At 32.8% G+C, this 24169-nt stretch overlaps 1 protein-coding gene across 1 annotated transcript; it reads left to right on the forward strand.

Moving 5' to 3' along the window:
* The first annotated feature begins 1780 nt into the window (after positions 1 to 1780).
* Positions 1781 to 11912, forward strand: LOC132555064 (thrombospondin-1-like). Its single transcript, XM_060219404.1, has 7 exons — positions 1781 to 1851; positions 4535 to 4602; positions 4911 to 5015; positions 8435 to 8620; positions 10516 to 10698; positions 11088 to 11270; positions 11743 to 11912. Exons 1-7 carry the CDS (start codon positions 1781 to 1783, stop codon positions 11910 to 11912), a joined length of 966 nt encoding a protein of 321 aa, XP_060075387.1.
* Positions 11913 to 24169: the final 12257 nt, after the last annotated feature.

A 24169-nucleotide genomic window follows, 5' to 3' on the forward strand; every position in this document is an offset into this window, starting at 1 on the left:
ATTACAAGACTAGGTGGTCTGTAAAACTCGATTATGAACTGTACTGAAGCATCACGTTGGCTGAAATGTTTTTAAAACAAACTTATTGCAGCGTTTATTAGAAAAATTAAAATCTACGGAACTAGGGTAAAATATGAGCAAAGGAACGATTCACATGGAGAATTACGAAAAAGTATAGCGAGATTAAGAATAATTATTTCTAAAGTGTAAGCATTTTCTGTTTCGTCGACACCCGTCATGTAAAACATGTGTAACCCTGGTAAAATACTAGCCGCAATATACCACTCGGTTACTAGTCTTTAGCTCGACTGGTCGAGCGTCAGACTAGTAAGCCAAGGGTTCTGGATTTGATTCCTAGCGGAGGCATTGAAATAAATAATTACCTCTGTTACACTTTGCCAATCCAAGTAAGTATTGTCATCTTCGTAAGGAGAACATATTTTTCATTGTTATTACCATAAATCTCTTGTCAATATGGAAATGGTGAACAAACCCAAGAATATCGAATCAAGTGCGATATGTCAATACCATAAGTTGGGAAAAGCAAAGTTGTCCCTGTTGGTCTCGTTGTAGTGAAAAGGGAAAGATCCACATAATCAATTGACATATAAAATTCTGATTTCCATTCTTCTTAGATATATACGATGCACATGAGCAATAGTTTCCTGTTATCTAAAGGATATATATTGTAACAGATGTCATTTTTCATCTCAGTGCCTCCGCTAGGAATCGAACCCAGGACCCCTGGCTTACTAGTCTCACGCTCAACCAATCGAGCTAAAGAGAAGTGGTATATTGCGGCTAGTATTTTACAAGGGTTACATACTCGCCCTCTAGGAATTAACTCGTCCTCGAGTTTCCAGGGGTTACAGCGATGCTAGTGGGGCATGACTAAGTACTATTCCCGGGTCCCTACATGGGCGCCAATATAACAGAGGTCATTTTTCATCTCCATGCCTCTGCTAGGAATCGAACTGAAGTTCTCTTTAGCCGAGTGGTATATTGCGGCTAGTATTTTACCAGGGTTACAATATTATCAACCTGTCAAAAAGTGACATTTACTGTTGCTTAAGATACAATATACTAATTTTTTGACAAATTGTAATTGAAATGCATCACTATCAGCCCACGGATTTCAAGGAAGAATAAGCTACAGAGACTTTGCTATAAACAAGTTCTATTACAACTAAACAATGCATCTTTAGAGTACACATTTTTGACAGAGTTTATATATAATATGTTGTAATATTTCAGTTTTTAAAATATTAACTCTGCTGGCAATATTCCAATGTACTTGCAAGTTTGCAATTAACTTGTTATTCAACATTTATATCTTTATATACTGATATCTTTTATCTAAATTTAACTTCAAAAGTTGGTTACTTTTAGAATTTCAAAATCAGTTGATACCTGTCAACAATATAAAATATGTAATATAGAAAGATAAGATAGGCACAAATAGTAAATTTAAAGTAATAAGTGTTTCATCCATAATACTTGCAATGCTGGCAGATTGTTTGTCGTCATCAAAATGTAACCTTATATTTTTGTATTTAAGACACGTTGGTACGTAAAAGTATATCTAAAATAGAAAACAAGTCCAGGTTGCATTTCGGGTGATATGTGACTAAGATATAAATACGAACATGAGATTATCTAATTAAACTGTATTTACGTTTAATCATGTTTCTTTACATGTCAGAATGTCAATCAGACAGTGGGCCCTATATATACAACGATACTGCCTACAATTCAGATGTCCTAGGCATACCACAACATTATGGCGGTTCGTCTAGTCATTGTCCTGCTCGTTGCCTTTGTTGCAGTCTCCTTGTTCAGCGAAACATCGGCGTAAGTATTTCATTTTATATTCTGTTAATTATTTTGTCTCTGTTATATTTCACTAACACTTTATATTGCGAACGCAATGATAAAAGTGTTGTATACATTTAATCTTATATAGTTAAAATGATAATATTTATATGCTTGTGCGTTTTTTGTACAGTCTGTCTTTGCAAATCTTAATAAAAGGCATATTAGAGATTCTTGATCAAGAAGGAGGATTTTAAACGGAAGCTCGATTTTGCCTTATTGCCTTCTTGCCTTCTTGCCGATATTGAGTGACTGTGATATTTTCGAAGCTATTTTTTGTTTGCTAATTACTTATTTATTGAAGCGTCTGTGTCCCGATGACATATAATAGTGTTATTGAAACATCGAAACTAAAAATGTACATTTTAATGCATGATGTTCTAAGACTATCCAATAACCACTACTAAAAATAGTAACGAAATTGATTGGTTGAAACACCTCCATAATGCAGTTAACTTCGTTATCTGGCATTTGTATTGAATGGTGCTTGTGTGTCTCTAATATTTTATTGATTTAACGTGGTGCACACTACTCGTAAAATATAACAATAAATCAATTATGAAATTTATTCAATTTTGGGGTAAATGTACCTCTCTATCTGAATGTTGACATTTATTTCGAATAATCTAATTACGAAATGTAATTAATACATCGTAAATATATTCCGAGATACTAAAGTCAGAAATTGCATGTTACCAAAAATTAACGAAAAAGACAGGCGTCATGCTGTTGTCCTAAATAACAGTTCACGTTTGATCGTCTTTCAAATTGACAATTGTGCCTTCGTTTTTCGACTCTATTGTATCTAATACTTAATTTATTTTCAAAGTTGCTATTCTCTTATGTGTCATTTGTGCAACCTGCATACGTATAATAAAAATATGAGTTACTTATGTCGTAGTACATATTCTAAGGGTTTGAAATGAAGTTTTAGGATAAGTTCATCGGCAAATTTAATATAGATTTTGTATTTTTGCATATATAGTTTAAATATCATCATTTAAGTTTGTTTATATTATTGTCAAAATTCATTTATTGATGTAGGATAACAACTTTAAAATATACCAGAAAGTTACGTAGTTTTCCTCTTTAAGGTATAAACATATCACCATAAGGTATCACCATATCACTATAAAGTAAAAACATATCACCATAAGGTATCACCATATCACCATAAAGTATAAACATATCACCATAAGGTATCACCATATCACCATAAGGTATCACAATATCACCATATCACCATTAGGTATAAACATATTACCATAAGGTATAAACATATCACCATAAGGTATCACCATATCACCATGGGGAATCACCATATCACCATAAGGTATCACAATATCACCATATTACCTTAAGGTATAAACATATCACCATAAGGTATCACCATATCCCTATATCACCATAAGGTATAAACATATCACCATAAGGTATAAACATATCACCATATCTCCATAAGGTATAAACATATCACCATAAGGTATAAACATATCACCATATCTCCATAAGGTATAAACATATCACAATTAGGTATAAACATATCACCATAAGGTATCACCATAAGGAATCACCATATCACCATAAGGTATCACAATATCATCATATCACCATAAAGTATAAACATATCACCATAAGGTATCACCATATCCCCATATCACCATAAGGTATAAACATATCACCATAAGGCATCACCATATCACCATATAACCTTAAGGTATCACCATATTACCATATCACCATAAGGTATAAACATATCACCATATGGTATCACAATATTACCATATCACTATAAAAAGAATGATCTAGGAATGTCGTGGTGGTAAATTGGTTATGCAATCTGGAACTATTTTGGCTATGCAATTTGGCGATTTCATGATTTCGAGGCCCAGACAGGGCAATAATCAAAGACTTTCTTCGTTAATTGTGTTACAATGTCCAAAATATCAACAAATTAAAACTATGTATCAACTATGTTGTTGATCCGAAGGTTCCAGATATGACTTACCTGTTGTGATTGTAGATTTATATGGTATATGCATTCTTATAAACATCCAAATATCCAAAATCACGATATCTTTCATATCTTTCACCTGTGTATTTTAAGTCCATTATTATACCATGTCGACTGTCCACCACCGTGATAGAAGTCTATTGGTTTGAATTACTAAGGCGAAACTGAGTGTTAAGGGGATTGTTATGGAATAGATATCTCAATGACTTCAATATGTAGACTGGATGGATTGGAAGAATATATAAAGTGTTGGACAATAGTTTACACACACACACACACACACACACACACACACACACACACCACCTCTCTCTCTCTCTCTCTCTCTCTCTCTCTCTCTCCCTCTCTCTCCCTCTCTCTCTCTCTCTCTCTCTCTCTCTCTTACACACACAGAGACACACACCCTCACACACCACCTCTCACATACCCACTACAAATACCACCACCCGCTAACACACCCACCAACACACACATTTATATACTTCCAGGACGAAACTGGCAAATCCTGAAACAAAGACGGAAAATATAGTTTTTTCTCTAATGTGTTTATTTTGGTTTACTTAGTAGTGTTTTCTAATTCCAAACATCCTTTTTAGGTGATGTCGGGCTAGTGTAGTTAATCAGTCAGTTGTTGAATTTCTTGGCTAGGAGATTTGGTGCTGTAGATCGCGAGTTCGAGGCCCGGATAGGACACGAGTTTAAAATTGTCGTCCTTCGTTAGTTGTGTTAAAAGTTCAAATACAAATATATCATTTATGTTCTATAAATTCTCTTTTCCTGTCTCTATCTCGCCTCTTTATCCCCGGCACCCTCTTTCCTGTTACCTTCTCTTACTATATTTGTCATATTCACTCAACATTCGCCATTCGAATATTTTGTTTTTATTAAGAAGATTACTAATTGATTTTGATGTAACTCGTGTCCAGTCCTTTTTGCTTATAGATAATAGAAAAATGTGTACGTATCATCACTTGACAAAAAATCCCCGCACAAAGGTTGATATAATTTCATTTTGTTATTGTAGTGCATGGTGTCCGGCAACAAGAGCATGCAGTCAAATACAATATCGAGCGAGAACCCAACCGTATAGTTGTGGCTGGTTTGGTTGGTACACATGTTATAGACAAATGTGAGTATATATTAAACTCTAATTCCGAGGAGCCCTTTGTAACAATCGTGTAAATACTTATTTAACATAGAGCAATCCTCACTTTGCAATGTCATATATAACACTCTTGATACTTGTTTGATAAAATAATGTATTTGAAAATATCACTTGTTAACACATATACATCGATCATACAAAAGTTTTTTGACGAAATTTAAAATTCTGACCAATCAGAACGGTTCCTTCTATTCAATAAGATTTTTCTGTTCACACACAAATAATTTACAGTTATAACTGCTGATGCATTCACTTCTTTTTAGATTATCTTTTTGGTAAGCGGTTCTTCTACTAACAGGAAAGCAACTGATATTTATATCAGACATACTACTGAATGAAGATATTTAACTTCTTCGTTAAGATGTCACTTTTCATTCAATATGTATTTACTTATCCATGTGCTTGGCCTCATTAGCAATATATATACATGTCATTTTGTTTTGCTTTCACAGAACCGAATCCTACTATGTAACTAAAATATGTCACACGACTGTTGAATGTGGTAAGTTGAATAAAGGATATATCTTCACTTAAAATGATTCACTTCTCAAACATTCATATGTAATCTTGTAGCAACTTGTATTCATGAAGTTTTCGTATACATTTTTTGTTGAAACGTTGTAGCTATCTCCTCATATAGTCAGAAAAAAAATTGTTCCGTTACAAGGTTAACAAAATCGAATTGATAAGATTTCGACAACTAACAAAATATAGTGATTTGATTATTTATTCATGACATCATTATAGGGATGAGTAACAAAATCACCTGATTTTAACTGTATTGATACAAAATATGATACGGATATAAGAAAAGTTCTTACTTTTTCTCATCTCATAAAATTACATCTCCTCGCCCTATATCTGTGACTTATACAGTGGTAACTAAATGCATGAACATATTGTGAAAATATATACATTTGTATACCATACAAAAAGAGAATGTAAATGAACATATCAAGAGAAGAAATCTAGCGTAGTATGTCAGACTGGAGGGATAAAAATATATGTATTGTTTTGTTTTAAAGCAATTCAATAATATTAAACACGACTTGTAAATTGTCTTCTCGGTTTCATAACTATTTGAGTCAGCTATAAACAATTCAACACTTTAATCATATATTAACGACACGGTACGTCATAAGGTTTTATTTAGATTTTTAGATTTTAAAGGTCATGAATCTATAGTTATATGATAATAATAATGCTAATATTATGCAATATTAATATAGCGCTCTATACTGTTAAAAAGGTCAGCTCTAAAACGCTTTACAAGCCAAGTTTTAAAGACCTATCTCTGCTATTTAAATATACAAAATACATCGCATATACATATATGATAGTACAAATAAGTTTTGGGTAAATTTCGGAAGAACCAAATACTATCACAAAGTAATTAAAACACAGTTAAACACTATTTACACATCAAATACACGTTTGAAGAGATGCGTTTTCAGTTTGGATTTGAATATAGTGAGTCACATTTACGCATAATAGATTTAGAAATGTTTGAAAGATTTTGAAGATCTATATGTAATATCAATTTTATTTCATAGCCAAAGTGTAGAAGGAAGAAAGGAAGAATTCGTTTGAGTTTCTTACCGGTTTGTCCAGCTGTTGGTAACAAAGAATTTAAAAAAAAAGTCTGGAGCTAAACCATGTTTCATTTGATGCAATAATCGTAATTTCTTTAACCAATAGTTTAATAGTAATTGAAAAGGTAAGCATATAGTTGCTTATTCCGTCATGCCCAGACGCCTTACGTAATCTGAAAATATGTAGTATGTATTTCAGATGACGTTACCCTTAAATTCAAGATCTGATCATTTATATCAACAACAATAACAATAAGTATTAAAAACATTGGCCTTGTCGCCATCTTCTGTAACTAAATTACCTGAAACTGGGGTAATAATACTAAGAATACATTGGGAATCCCCTGCTGATTTCCTAAACATTTTAATTGATTTCCAGTATTGTTTTATGTCAGAAGTCAACTAGACCATGAAAATTTTCATAAAAAACTTTGTCAAAAATACTGGGTTGCTCTGGTTATGCCAATCTAGCTTGTTTATTTACATCGTTTTTAAGACCAACATTTGCAATTATATCCTACAATGTATGACGTCAGGTTAATGTGAACATATCAACATTCAATTCATAACTTATAACTATATTAAGAGAGATACCAAGCGTTTTCTCGATAGAAGAGTGCAAATTTTGTTAGAAAATATTGACATCAATTTCAGGTCTGTATATATCAGGAGAACAGAATATTCTAATTCAATTTTAGTCCAAATTGCTTCACCTCCAAGAAATTCCAACTCACGGAGACGTGTATGAGAATAAATGAAATGGAGTATGAAAGCCTTCTACATGTAAATGTCATACTCTTCTGCTGTGTCTTCTAAATCATCCATTTTATTTCAACACTTTCTTCTTTATTTAAATGAAGTATTGATACTTATTTCTGATCTTGATTAAATTCAATATCCATGTGAGAAAGCAGTAACAAAATGAAAAACAAACTAAATTCAATATTGAGAAATGATGCATTGATAAATACTACAATATATTCATATGCATTCGTAGCCTACGAGTACCTACGAACTCAAAGAAAATAATTTCCTTAAAAATGATTTCACAGTGTTCTGAGGGACGCACCTTAAGGGTTAAGATTGGAATGCTTTTATAAGAAGGTTTCAGGAATGATTGTTAGGAATATTCTTGAGAAATTTCAAGAGTAGGAAAGACTAACGATAAAACTGGGTAGATCATCTGATACTTAATTCGTTGTCATGTCTAATGCTGTCATTGTGATTACCAAATATGCCCATGATTAAGTAGGAATAATACTATCTGTATTTCCTTTTTCTTCTTTTAATTAACATTTCAAAATGAGTTTCTTTGTAATTTTTTTCTATAAATAATTTTGGAGACCCCAATATCTGTTAACATATTCAAATTGTCTAATAAACTTAAATTTTTGTATCTGCACACTATTTCTGTCAATAGTAAATTGTGTGCGTGATCTAACTATGCAAAACACAAACGTAGAAACGTCAAATTATTTCTGAAAGATCTCATTTCTGTAGTGGATAAATACTGGGGTGAGAAGGAACATCTCGTTTTATAAAAACAACAATAAATTCTGTATTCGATTATTTGTATTTTGTTTGTTCGTTTTTTTATTTTGTGATCTTTTTGTTCTTTTGTTTTGTTTTTTTGTTAATTTTTTTCATCAAGCTCTTACGAATTTTTCGAAAACATGATTTAGTCGTTTTGCTGCCAAAAACGGTTGTTTCAATTCAAAATTTCACTTTATTGACCAAACTGTAACTACTTCATCATCCGATATCCAATAGCATAAACTTTTATAATTACAGGTCACTGTGAATGGTCAGATTGGCAAGAGGCTGTGTACAGCATATGCTCGGAGGAGTGTGGTGGAGGTATCCAATCAGGATATGAGACAAGGACTATAGCGAAACATGCATACAATGGGGGAAATCAATGTACCGGAAGTAGTAGTCGGTTCGTTAGCCGCTCATGCAACACACACCATTGCCCAAGTAAGAGAATCGACTTCTGGCAGTGAAATTCTTTAACTAAACCAATATAAAAAGCTTTAGTTTTTGTTTTGCTGTTGCACAATAATTCTCCGAACTTTATAAAAAAAATTAAATCTGGGCGGTATTATTGCAAAATCTATTTCAAGTTTCAAATTTGAAACATTGACAATGTTTCCATGGTTTTCACTTTCGATGTTTTACCAAGAATTTGGAGAAGTTACAAAGTATTATGATTACTTTTTAAGGGTTTCATTTTTCACGATTTATTTCATCTTTAAAAACAACAAAATGTAAAACCCCTTGAAAATATAAAACCGTTACAGTACACTAAACAGTTACAGAATATTAGTGTGTTGTAACGGTTAAATGTGCTGTAACGGCTAAGTGAACTGTAACCCTTACAGTAAAATTAACAGTTACAGTTCACTTAGCCATTACAGCACATTTAACCGTTACAACACACTAAACATATACAGTACACTTAAACGTCAAAGTACATTTAACCGTTACAACACACTAAACATATACAGTACACTTAAACGTTACATTTAAGTTACAACACACTAAACATATACAGTACACTTAAACGTCAAAGTACATTTAACCGTTACAACACACTAAACATATACAGTACACTTAAACGTCAAAGTACATTTAACCGTTACAACACACTAAACATATACAGTACACTTAAACGTCAAAGTACATTTAACCGTTACAACACACTAAACATATACAGTACACTTAAACGTCAAAGTACATTTAACCGTTACAACACACTAAACATATACAGTACACTTAAACGTCAAAGTACATTTAACCGTTACAACACACTAAACATATACAGTACACTTAAACGTCAAAGTACATTTAACCGTTACAACACACTAAACATATACAGTACACTTAAACGTCAAAGTACATTTAACCGTTACAACACACTAAACATATACAGTACACTTAATCATGACAGTACATTAAGCCATATAGTACATTAGACAGTTACAGGCCATTTAACCGTTACAATACACTAAACAATTACAGTACACTAAAACGTCACAGTACATTTAACTTTTTAAGTACACTTATTCGTTACAGCAAAATAAACCTTTCCAGTACACTAAAACTTTAGCGATTTAACCATTTCTTTGAATACATGGACAATGTCACTGTAACCACAAAGTTATCTTTTCTCATTATTTCCCATAGCTGAACTTGCACTGATATTTTCCCTCCTGGAGCACTCTGTCTTACTATTCTTGTACTTTCAAGTGTCTGGTATTTTGCCCTGTTTCATCGAGTTTGAGTTTAGGTTTCATTAACAGACATGTATAACTTTTAAAGTATTTTTACTTAAACAGTTATTACTTTTTCCTTTTTTGATTGATAACACAGTTACGATATGAAAATATTTTCATCAATTGGTGATATTTTATTCTGATATCATTTCAAGAATCAAACAATAGAGATCGTCTTGTACCAAATAATCAAACTTTATCATTGATAACTAAAAGATTAATATTGATAGCGCATTTAGATTTTGACTTATCTCCTTTTTATCACTATGAATTTTCCTCAGCCTCCTCACAGGCTTGAAAACTTAGGCCCTTAGCATCACTGACGCTACCTAGAAAGAATTAATGAACAAGTACGAGATATGAAATTGAAGCAACAAAGAAAGTATAGTCATGTCAACAGAATCTTAATTGAAATTCAATTAATATGAAACTAGGGCAAAATACAGAGGAAAGATTCACGCGGAGTAACACGTGATCCCGAAGAGTGTCTTTACCAGCGATGAAAATCTTGGTCAATGCATGTAGGATTGTCAGGATTAACAATGGCTTAAATAAACAAGGTTACAAACTCTTTAATACTAATGCCTGTTCCTACAGTTGATGGCGGTTGGTCAGATTACTCCGAATTCTCTATCTGGGGCAGTTGTTCTGGAGATTGCTTCCAGAGTAGAAACAGGAATCGGACATGCGACAATCCCAGACCTCAGTACGGTGGAAATAAATGTGATGGGGAACCAATGGACGTTGAAACTAGAGACTGTTATGAAGGACAATGTCTAGGTCAGCAAAAGTATTTTACTACAGTGTATTTTTACATCAGCACACATAAATCATGTTTTGTGCCTTATGTTCCGATTCTAATTGATTTTATCGCGTAATACAAAACCATTCAATTTTAGACGTCACAAATCCATTTTAAACGGCTAATTCGTTCGCACTGAATATCTTAGTAAACTTAAAACGCAATAGAAACCGACAGGATGTTAGAATTGTTATAATTCTGTAATAAGTGTTTAATTTATCGAAATAGAGACTTTTCGCAGGAAACTTAAACCCAGACATGAAAATTTTCTTGAAACTGGCTTTCCAAGAAAAAACCTTACGTATAAATTTTATGTTACGTCCTTTGTTACAATGATGAAAACATACGTAATCTGTATTTCTTTTAGACGAATCGTGTAACAGCCGGAGGAGGCCCACTGATCCACATGCTTTGTTGCCACGCAACTGTAAACAGTATGTGTCATGCAGTCATACCCATACTGTGATGAATTGCAGCGAGGGTACTAACTGGAACCAAGAGCTCGTCACGTGCGACCACGAACATGTGGTTGGTTGTGATGACGACAATGGTCAGTATTAATTGAGTATAAGTATGTTCAGTATGAGCATAGATAATGTGAATATAAATAGTGATATTCCGAACAAGACATTATCCATTACCTAAGCTATACAATTTAACGATGTCGATATTTCTTATACGATATCGCCCACATCACTAGATTCTTGTCACTTTCTTGTCTTTATACAATTCCATATGGTAAATATTTAATGTTACTTAGCTTAGGATATTACATGTTCCTTTCGTTATAAGGCATAACAAACAGATTTTATGTCATTAATTTAAAATGTTTATGATACAATACTGTCAATCCTTTCTTCAGTTTTTATCCCTGATGTTATTAACTATAAAGGTTTTATGCCACATTTGTCTCATATTTTATCAATCATTTAAAGTACATAACAATATTCTATCTTATATTCAGTAAAAAATATCACCGTTTCCAATGTTTGAAGAAGATGTGTTTTGTATTATCTAAATAGAAACAGAAGACGAGCCTGAGCTATGCACCGATGGTGAATTCATATCGGATGAGGAAAACCCCAGTGTCTATTACCGATGCTCGCATGGCGTGGAAATACAAATGACATGCCCATCTCCTCTTATCTTCAACCCCGAAACGCATGGCTGTATCTGGCCTCTCCAAAAGTGACAATTCTAATGACAACATAGATTCTCCTAATCGAACACTTACGTTTTGTCTTTTAACTTGCTTATTCCTCTCTTTTGTGTCTTCAGTGCACATACGTGTGTGGAATGGTTAACAACAAAGGTGGTAAAGAATGCGTACGATAGCAGTTTTACTTATATCTTTCAAAAGAGGTGATATTTAGGGCATCTGGTAGTTTCCTTTTCAGAAAAAAGAAAAAGATTTTGATATAAAACTCTGCATATTTATTTTGAAATATATGCATGTTAAACAAAAACATATGAAATAATTCTTCGCATGACTAAGGCTTTCGCGGTATCATCGAGTAAAGTATATACATGTAGAATCTAGCCTGGAAATGTTAGCAGGTTTTTCTTTCTTTCTTGAATGTTGTAACGAATCTGTATTTCTGCTTTCCTTTCAATAAAATCCTTGCATTTTAGTTAATGTTGTTGTCTCTTTTTTCCGTTTAAAATTTTGAAATATCTTTGCTTAAAATGCACTTTACCAGACCATGTTTTACAGAAACCCTTTCCTTGATAAAATTATTATTATGACGTGATCTTAATAACTTGAAATAGCATCTATTCTTTCCTATAGGTTTTACTGTCTGGTAAAATTATATATATATATATATATATATATATACATTATATTTAATTTTTAAGCAATCCAATCTGAGAGAACTTTTACGAATGCCAATCCATTAGACTTTCTATCATAGATATAAAAACTTTCAACGTGATACAGAAATAGTTCCCATAACGAGCGTCAGCGCAACGAACAAGCAAACATGTGTAAGATGAATGACACGGGTCTGCTTTTTATCAATTCCTATTTTAGGTCATCTGATCCGAAGGGTCTTTGCATCATATGTATTATGATATTACTAAAGAATGTATGAAAAAAGCACAAGTAAATTATATTTTTTAATATAGATTCAGAATAACACAGAGTAGAACCAAATTATGAAGAGCTGAATCATACAATATTTCGCCTTTTAGAAATCGACATTGAGGCTGAGGGAAAAGATTTTTAGGTGCGACATAAGAAAACCAAATTTGTCAAAATCAAGATAAAAACTCTGACAGAGGGAATGAAATAGAATGCATAGGAAATCACCAGTAAAGATTATGTAACAGTCCAATTTAAACTCTGTTTATACGAATGTTTGTAAAACTCATTGAATGAACTGAATTTGGACTCTTCATTTCACATGAGATATATGAGACCCGTCAATCATGATTCGATTTTACCTCGCCAGCGTCAGACGTCGAACCATCATATCGGTCATAAGACTAGTGGCGAAGGCATTTTCAAAACAAACTATACATTTAGGTTTAGTTTTCTAGATATTTTCATGGTCTTAAGCACCACGAGGAAAACATATGATATTTATAATGAATATGTAAATTTGTTTAGGTTTACTATTAATGATATAGTATGGTGAGTGGTGAGATAGTAATAACACGTTTGTGTCAAAGGACTGCAGTATATAATAATTTGAAAAGCAAATAGTTTCTAGACAAGTATCACTTCAATGGAAACATTTAAGTAAACATATTGTCACTTATTACGTATATTTTTTACCGGAACCAGATTGCAGTCTGTTACAAAACGTCTGACTGTATAAGTATTGCTGTTTTTTGTCTGATCATGGCTTTTAAATAATATGAGTATCAAACAGTTGATATTGTTTGAAAGGATTTGATAATGATTTGACAAATACATCCTAGTTAATATGTTGTTAGTTATTTATTGAGGAGGTAGATGGAATTCTTTCCAGTGTTATTGAAGAAAAAATATTAACCTAGCAGATAGTCATGTTGACACGCTGATTTTATTATTTAGCTTTCCTCTGGAATGCATCCAAACATCTAGCCAAAGTAATGTCATTGTTAAAAGAACTAGATAGACTTTCTCCCTTTACTTACAGACAAATGTATATAGATAACGTTGCCCTTTACTCTGTAATATTACCGCTGTTTTTTCACTTCTTTAGTGTCTTTATTATCATTATCATGGAAACAGAAATTAATAATGTTCGTGTGAAAGATTGGTGACAAGTTGTGTATTGCTTTTGGCACATTGATTTTGCGGAAATAGTTTATTTTTACATTTTGAAATACTGAATATTGTTTATGAGAAAAGTAACGTATGACTTATTGATTTGTTTTTACGCCAATTTTTTTTAAATTTCACAACAAATTAGTTTTTTCAGCTTATAATAATCGCTCATAATGCTTAGTTCTTAATACTAAGATTCAAGTAAACACTTGATATCTTATATGTGTAAATATCTACACAAATTGTGAAGTTGCGTGGAGAATAACAATCATCCATGTATGCATAAATTATATTTTATATATGCGTCCATAAATCAATAAATCAATCTTTGTTTCGTTACAAATATGAGTAGGTTTATCATAACAGTACATCATAGGATTGAACAGGATAAATAAGATACACGTTAGCATGCCTTAATATCTATATCTTCCAGGTTAAAACCCAAACATGTCCTCCCAGTATAATAATAACAACATTTTTTTGTCTTTAGTCTTTGCTGTCCGTTCTTCAACTTTTAAACATGTCAACATAATCATAATCCAACTCAATTTCCATAAAACTAGGATAAAATATCAACAATCGAATGATTTACACGGAAACTTCCGAAAACGCATTCTGAGGATAAGGCAAGGTGTTCCGGAAGAGAAAGCGTCTTCATTAACGGCACCCGCCATGTAACTCTTCATCAAACATGTCCAGCTTCATATCACAGAAAGAAATGTATAATATTTCTCAAAGAGATCACTACGGCAACACCTGGTGTCAGAAATTTTCCGTCAGTTGACGGCTGATTGGAACAGACAATTGAACACCATAGGTTGGGGATGCAGGGATATTGCTAATTAGAAATGGAATTCACAATAGGGAAATAAAAATCATCACGTTTATCAAACAGCTTGGTGGAAAGCTATTCCTTTGTAGGAAAAGATCATTGTAGGAAAAGATCGAGATAAACGACTGATTTAGAAAAATCTGTGTTGTCTTTGATTTCCAGTTCTAGTGAGTATATACAATGGACGTAATTATATCGTTTATTTAAAGAACTTTAATTAAGTGTGTTGATAATAACATTGCAGGTTGTTACATTACCTTGAAATATACTGTTGCTATATTGTTATTGTTGTTGATTTATAGATAATTACATAAATACAATGTCATTGTTATTACCTATTACCAGAATGGTTTGATCATCGGGTGACCAATGCCCACATGGACATTACATGGTCATAACATTGAACGATATGTTATGAAAAATTTCAAAATGATCTTTATCCGTTAACAGACTATAATGCTTGTAGATGAAATTTGTACATTTCTAATTCAAAATTATGCTAATGAAAATAAGGAAACTGTGTATACTTTAAAATGTCAAAAATCTGTAATTTCAAATTATATTTCATTGTAGTTTGAAATTAAAAGTATAAAAGAAGAATTCATCTTCTTTTTTCTTTCGCTTTCGAACCTATATTTGCAGGCAAGGCATACTAAGAGAATACACTGGATAAAAAAAATATTGTTTTCTATTGAGAAATTTTACCAGAAACAACAACGCATGGACGAAAATGAATGTTTGCCTGCAATTAGCATGCTTAAGTCTGTACTATCTCGGAAGGATGCGGAAAGACATTTTGGGGTGCACAAGAATTCAATAAATGCTTTGTGAAGGCGTTTTCAGTAGACAGGCACAGTACGGGGCCGCCACGAACAGGACGTCCCATGGGCGAGATAATATAAATGGAAGTCGCATTTGCGTTCTAGTCTTCTTCATTGACCGCTTGAAACGTTCCAGGAATTAGACAAATCATTTCCAGAATCGTTCAAAACAGAATGTGAGAGGCCAGCATCCGCTCTGAAAGTCCCGCTTTTTTTGTCCCGCTTCCCTACAACTGGGAATTGCGCAGTAAGCATGATGAAAGAAACATCTATGATTAACCAAAAGGGACTGGCCTGCAGTGCTATTAAAATATTATTTCAGATTTCACCTTCATAGCAGTTACAGTCGGGTTATGCGGGTGTAGACTCAGCCGGAATGACATTACACTGAAGCTATGTGTAATTCAGCTAAAGACTGTATCATTTCTATAGGAATTAACAGTTTCTACAGCTTTAAATTATCATAAGCCTTCACAATCTTTTAAATTATATGAACAAAACGTTAATGTAGTATAACTTTTTATAACAGTACGCTAGGATATTAGGCCTGAATGTTTTGATAGATTAGACAATATCAATTCACTCCAATAAATTCATACAAAATTCTTCTTCGGCGACATTAATTGATTAGCGGATTGGTTTATTTATTTCACGGCTACCAAAGAGCACTGACAATTTCTCAGAATTATGCAGAGTAGGTAAGCCAATCGCATCCTAAGTAGCTTACCCCTTTAACTCAACCATGAACTCGGAATAAAATGGACATTTAAAACAATTGACACTCAATTTCTAAACCTAACAACATTAAAAGCCATCAATCATTCATATTGTCCGTTTCAGTACTAACTGGGGCTGCACCAGTCCCGAATTGACCTAATGTATCTACGGAAAATTAGGTATTTCTCCACCTCAAGCTCTTCAGTTGTTTACTCGCTGTCCTCGCTGTTTAAATCTTACTCTATTTATATATCAACAAAGTTTGCCATACTCTTTATTTATCACGTATCAGGCGTTCTTTATGGTGACAAAAAGACTTGATATCTTTATCTTTCACACACAACATATTCATTAATTTTAAAACCTGCTTACAGATGACCTATGTCTAGAAGCAACTGGTGTCCAACCGAAATTGAGGCATATTAGATTTGAAATGAGCTATCGCATGTATTGAATTTAGGCTCGACGGCGACGCGCAAGCTGGGCACTGCCGCCATGGCACTTTTTTCAAAATATTTTCAAGACTTTTCCTTTGAAGCAGTATGCATTTGAAAAATGTTATGTAAGCACATTTTTGTTGCTTCCGTAAAGTATTTCAGTGTTTTGAAATAAATTTATTTTTGAATGATCGTGAGTGGCCCAACAGATCGGAAATTAAACAGAAAAAAACTTATCCGTAATATTGTACTGTACTACTTACGCTACCGTGAATAAATCTAGGAATCTATCTGTGTAATATATCGATTTTACTTTAAAATATCGGTCACTGTCCGTGCTATTGTAGATCTAGCTCTTTCAAATTTCTGATCGGAGATATTTTATAATTACCCCAAGTCCAGGGTATGAAATCGTACGGGAACTCTACAGCTATGCCAATTGAAGTTTATATATATAGTTTTAGCTTAAATTTAGTTTTTGTCTTTCTGACATGATGTCTCGTTGATTCTGTTGAAGAGTGATGCATGTGAACGATTACAATATGAAGATTGGGAATAATGAAGATGTCAATTAACATCTGAATCCCGGAAAGTGTTTTAATGAAGATTAGGATAAACCTAGCAAAGTGTTAGGTCCCATTGGTACAATTCTTATTATGCCTGAACTTTTAATATATGTACTGTATTTGTTCATCTCAGAAATTTCAGTATTATGTCAACTGCGTCAACTTTCAGTTCAACACTTGATTCATCAATTTTACACAGCCCTAGGCTCAATATTTGTCATTAATTGTCGACTGTTTATAAGCATTTTAGAGTTTTGTTTCCATGGTGAATGGAATGAAATGGGATAAATAGTCTAACCAATACCCCTCGAGAGCTTATTAAGACATTGCAGTATTATCACATTGGGCCTTATTAAAAGTCAAATTGAAACTTTAAGAAACTCAAGTGACCGGAAGTACAACAATAAGATGTTGATAATCAATGAAATTGATTAATTGAGAGGACATTGTCTTAGTACAGATAACCAGGCTTTGTAGTGGTTTGTTCAGAACTGTAGTTCTGGTTAAGTAACCATTAATTATGTCCTTTCAGCTACAATGACGTACATTTTTGAAATACCTCTACTGTAGCTAAATGTGGCATTTGTAATAGACATAGCCAAAGTTAATTTTGTGATAGATGTAGCCAAAGTTAATTTTAGGATCAGTTAGGACAGCTACTGTTTGTAACAGGCATGGGTTCAATTACATGATGATGTAATTAATTAAATTACAATTACATTATGAAAATGGCATTGCCATTACAGGTATTTTCAAAATAATTAAATAACCATTACATGACGGTCCAATGTAATTAATTAAATTACACATACAGTAATTAATTAAATTACAATTACATTATGAAAATGGCATTGCCAATACAGGTATTTTTAAAATAATTAAATAACCATTACATGACGGTTCAATGTAATTAATTAAATTACACATTACTTTTCAAGTCAAAATGATTTTTTTTGAAATACAAACGTCAAAATAAATTATCATACTGCACAGATTTATCACACAAATTTAATTTTATGATTCAATCTCTGTATGACCATGGTCAAGATATTATCATTTTGCTAGCTGTCCATCGCTTAATAATTTGACAGTCCTGAACGTCAAAGTAATTAATTACAGTATATTTAATATAGACTCCTATTGGGAAGACTATAAGCTTATACAGAAGTGTATATTTCTTGCACATAATCATAGCAATAATGAAATATAGTTATTTATTTCCCTTACTCTCTTTCAGCAAGTGGATGTCCCTGAAGAAATGAAATCTGGAATGGTAGAAGGTATCTCTATTGATTCTTCTAAGTTGGAATTGGCCATGGTGACCAACAATGGATTTGAGGACCTTATGGTGGAGAAAAACGTCCTTCTTTCCGGCCTCCAATTAGATGTTGAAGATGATTAATCACTTGAGGAGATGCTAACAACCATGTTGCCTTTTAATGTCACAGTACTCTCTAAAGGCGGCAATATATTTACCATCACAAAAGAAGAATCAACAAATCGCGGAAACTAAAAAAATGTGGAAAAGATCATTGTATACTGCATTTGTAGTAAATTTGTATACAATCTTCAATTTACTTGAGTAGAAAGATTCACTAGTTATACCAAGTTTGTGTAGAAAGGATCACTGTATACTGAGTTTGTAGTTTACAAAGAAAGGTTTACTTATTTATTTTTTTTTTCTGAGTTTAGTGTATACAATATATAAAAAAAACTTTTTGTAGAAAAGATCACCGCATACTGAGTTTGTTGTTTACAAATGTGTAGAAAAGATCGCTGTATACCGAGTTTATAGTTTACAATTGTCTAGAAAAATCACTGTATACTGAACATAATACGACTTCTGTTTAAAACCTTCATTTAAACTTAGGCATGTATTTTTTTATGTATCTTAAAAGTCTACCTACAACAATTTTGTGTATGCAATCTTGTACTAGGATATTGACATGACAAGATTACATTGCTGATCAAAGCATGGAAAGAATACTGTATCTAAAAACTGAATAAAACAAGATATAAGCATCTGTATCATGTTTTTATTATTATTATTATTTTTCCATAATGTCTGTCCACATGGAATTTGTAAGCACTCTTGTGCATTCTTATACCACCAAAAGGGTGGGTAAACTGGAATCAGGTTGTCTATCAGTCCATCCATCTGTTTGTCTGTCTGTAGACACATCTTGTCTGGACAACTCCAATGAAACTTTTCAGTAATATTCAGGACAATGTGTAGATGTGCATGCACCATTTTCCCTCGAAATATTGATTGCCATGGCAACTGGTCAATATAGACGGGTTTTGCTCGTCGGTCAACTTCTAAACCTGTGGACCAATTTCAACAAAACTTTGCAGGAATGTTGGGGAACGTGCACATGCCGCTGTGTTTCAGAGGATGTTTCTGTGCAAAAGGTCACCATGGGGAGATAGCTAAGGCTGTGGGTGTTGGGGGTATTAGTTATCATTTGGATTACAGTTTCAGTTATCCCTGGGCAATGTGGAGAGGATATAGTAATGATTTTGAGGATTGAATGTAGAGGTCACAGTACTTGCATAAGTACTATATGATTACCTTGTAAACGCATTGAGACTAAGACAGTATACCTTAATCAAATTTGGAACATGTATCCCTTATGAGAAGTCGGTTTCTTTAGAAATTCAGGGTCAGATGTCAAAGATCAAGGTCACAGTCAAAAAACGGATAGATGCATGGGGGTGTTCTTTGCATTACCCTCATTTTTCTATCAAATTTCACAACCTAAAAGATATTCACATCTTGCAAATTTCAAGGTTCAAGGTCACTGTTAGGATGTTAAAAATGATTATACAAGAGGAATAAAATATCTTGCGACAAGTTGTAGAGAACAAAGAATATATAAACATGTCAACAGAATTGTAGAACCAGCAAAACAAGTGTAAAATTGAAACAAAGACAATATCTACTCGAAGATTCCCTGAAAAAGTACAAGGAGAATAAGACCAGGTGTTCCGAAAGAATAGGCATCTTTTATTTTAAGTTATGGTGACATATCATGTTTGTTTTAGAAAATTGGCACTCTTATGCAGTCATTTACAGACAATCTGGAAAATGAAGCTGCCCAATATTTGTATGTAGCATGTTATTTGCATGATGGTCTAACTAATGGTCTTAAACCAATAAGATACGCAGTCTTTAAAGTGATAATATGGTGTCCAAGATCAACATTTCCTATAATGTATCCAAAGAAATGGACAACTTCCCTATCATTGCATCTTGGAGCCTACTTGGGACATGTATTACATAAGTAATACTACTATGCTTGTTATTTCTGATATCTGCTGGTCATTTTTTATGGGCTGCAATGATTTACTGCTTGCATATAGTTGGTTTCAGTATATAGCAAGCTAATAACAAAGAATTTATTTTTTAATGGTCTTAGCATACCAGTACTTTCAGTACTTTGATTTACCAAATATAAATGGGACTAGATTATAACTATATACTAGTTTAATTGATGTTTAAAGAACCCCATAGAATTGTAGATATATGATGATTTCATTCTTACCTCATCAAGGAAAATTGGTGCATTGGCAAAAATATCCTTCAGCTGGCAAATAATGACACATTAATCAGAAGATGAGCTAAAAGACTGACATAACAAATCGAAAATACGATACTGTTAGTACATATTTTTTCTCTGTATTTACAATGCATGCTGTAAATGGCATCCAAAACATGTTACTAGATACGAATGGATAATACAAACATGTCTGTCAGGATTCTTGTATACCTTTCCTTTGTGTTTTTCTTTTCTTTTTCTCTATTTGTAAAGGAAAAAAATTAAATACATATAGGATCAGGTGGAGTACACGTCCCTGACATTAATTAGCAGACTTCACGATGAACGTTTGCATATTCACGTATGATTTTTTTATCCCGATGTCCATTCTCAATAATCTTGTTATTAAGGTTAACTTTACGGTTTCCTTTCCACAACTCTCCACCAGGAAATAACAATACAGTGGAGAGTTTACAATACCCACCACTAATTATACTAATCGTGATTTTTTAAAAAATATTCCAAAACAAATCTTCGTCAACAATTTTCAATGATTACATTTTTATCAATCACTTAAATATACGATTTTCGTGCAAGAAGTCGTCAACACGGACAAATGTGTAACACAGGACTCAAAAGATGCAGGTCTATGCAATTATGGGGAAGTTTTACGTCATAGTAATCTGATGAAGAAAAATTCTATGTCTTTGTGCGATATTGAGCTGAATGTACTTGATGCTTGTTAGTTTGCTGTTTGCTTCCGGTGTGTACTTTGTATACCCTTTTCTCATTTGAGAACGTGACATTACTAACTTGGACTGATCAAGATTAACATGGCAGGTGTCGTCGATGAAACAGAATACGTTTAATCTTCCTGAACTCCTGGTCTTATTCTCCTAGTACTTTTTCAAGGGATTCCGCGTGAATCTTTCTTTTGTTTATATATTAGACTAGTTTTGAATCTGAATTTGGAATATGATTGTGTTGACACGTTGGTAGTTTGTTGAAAAAGACATTTGCCTTCATACGTCCTATAAATGATAAAAACAAACAAAACTTTTGTAACTTACTTATAAGTTACCATAATTCTAGGTCATATGTATTAGCATAAATCACGGGTCGTCGAGATATGAATTCAGCATTATAAAGGCATCAAAATAGTATGTTATCAAATTTTAAAATGTTTGACACGATGTAACGTTATGTACATTGTAATATATTACACATGTATATGCAAACTCCTTGACAAATCACCCAATCAACCGGAAGTAACACGTGGCAATTAAGTGCAATTAAGAATTAGGCTTCCAGAACCTTAAGCATATAATGTAATATAACTTTGTACGTGCGCATGATTATCAGCTTTTTGACTATGGCACGTGCCACATGCAAATAAGTTCTCGATTTCTTATTCCTTGGGTAATATTTCCTATACTTAATAAAATCATGAAATAATACAAAAAAAAAAAAAAAAAATTATATAAGTCATAGATAAATCTAATTACCTTCATGTTAAACATATACAATTGACATGCAATATAGAATAACAAGACCCGTTTCTATTACATATTCCTCAAATATAAATGTCATTTCTTTCACTATCAATAGTTTTCAAATGTGTTTACTCCTGAAATATCTTTAACCTATCAACCTTATCCAAAATATTAAAAAAGCGATTGTGGATTTTCTGTGATTAAAATAACCAAAATGCAACTGCAGAGCTAGCTAATCTTAATATTTAACGTCATAATCATGTCCACGTGAGCTAGTGATCTTCATCTAAACTAAAATCGCTAGTTTGAGACAAAAGTTTATATATATATATACACATGTTTACGTATTCAATTTGTTTCTCTGTCTTCTGTATCTGCGTTAATAGGTACAAACTGGTATATCATAATTATGATATAGTTATATAATTATTTTACTTTATAGGTCCAGAGTTTTGATGTTCATCGACTTCGGACCGATATAAAAAGTCCGTTTGTTTTAATCTTTTTGTCGTTATGTACTGTGGCAAATAATCCGTAAAAACTCTTAAAAACAATGTTCCAAATTCACAATACGCTGAAATCTTTTCAGCAAAGCACACATTCAAATCAATCTTTGTTGTAAGAATTTAAAAGAAATTCACACTGAACGACAAACTTTTTGAAGGTATTGGCTTTCAACAGTAGCTTTACTTTAACACGATAGACATATTAGATTTAAGTTTTTGCCTGCACACCATTATCTGTTATAGTATTTGTTCCATCATGATGATCAAACATTGAAAGATCTATGTAAAGTGACACTGACAAGTCGCTCCCAACATTGGAATAACATTTGTTACCTGTCAAATCTGATAATGGATACCGACGACAAACACTGTCTTATAGTTTTAATAGTTAAAATGATAGTGTCATATTTATTTAAACGAGTTAATTAGTCATACTGTTATAAAAGAGCAAACACCGTTCTATCTCTCATCCCTTTGATTTCCAGCTACTGGCAACGCATTTATCAACAGCTGCAGCATGAAAATCTGTTTGGCAGTGGTTGCTGTCTTGTTGGTGGCAGTATGTGCACTATCAGTTGAAACAAAAGAGGAAAAAAAGTAAGTATTGTTTCAAGTATTGTTGATAAATGCAAATCACATGTGGCATCAAAATTGAAAGCCAACTCTTTTATTATGAAAATTATATTTAAAAATATTTAAACTTTTGTTAATACAGCTGCTGGTTCTGCCACATAAAACTCTGGGAGTTCGCATTCATAAATATATCGTGCATATTTTCCTATAATGTTCTTAACGGTTAAGGTGCCCCAGTAACCGAGTGGTCATGGAGCTGACCGTCTTTATCCATAGCCCGCCAGTTCTGGTTCGAGACCTACATGAGGCAGTCACAGAGTACTAACCTTAGGTCGGTGTTTTTCCTATGAGAACTCACGTTTTCCTCTGTCATCCAAAGCCTGACATTTCTTGTTAAGAGAACGTAAAGCATAATCACTCGTTCAGTTCACCGTAGCTTTATCTACTAGTAAACGGTCTAATATATGTCATGCTTTTCTGTATAAAGACAGAAAGTTTTTTTTAATAAATGACAAGATATTTACAACTATGATATCATCACTTCATATATTCATATTTACATATGTTTCTATGCAATAAGTAAAAAGATTGATGTGTTTAATTACCCTAATTTCACTTAGCAACAAAGTCATTATATGGAAACAAGTATGGTGACTTGTCTACGTTTGTTTAACGCTTCGGTGGCCTATGTCATCACCAAAGCAAGACT

The sequence above is a fragment of the Ylistrum balloti genome, unplaced genomic scaffold (genome assembly GCF_031769215.1).
Source record: "Ylistrum balloti isolate Yb309-2 unplaced genomic scaffold, AGI_CSIRO_Ybal_v1 Utg370452, whole genome shotgun sequence".
Classification (NCBI taxonomy): Eukaryota; Metazoa; Mollusca; class Bivalvia; order Pectinida; family Pectinidae; genus Ylistrum; species Ylistrum balloti.

Coding starts and splice junctions, on each gene's coding strand:
- LOC132555064 (XM_060219404.1), top strand. CDS start 1,781: ATGGCGGTTCGTCTAGTCATTGTCCTGCTCGTTGCCTTTGTTGCAGTC. Junction 5,016..8,434: donor TACACATGTTATAGACAAAT/GTGAGTATATAT, acceptor TTATAATTACAG/GTCACTGTGAATGGTCAGAT. Junction 11,271..11,742: donor TGGTTGTGATGACGACAATG/GTCAGTATTAAT, acceptor TTATCTAAATAG/AAACAGAAGACGAGCCTGAG.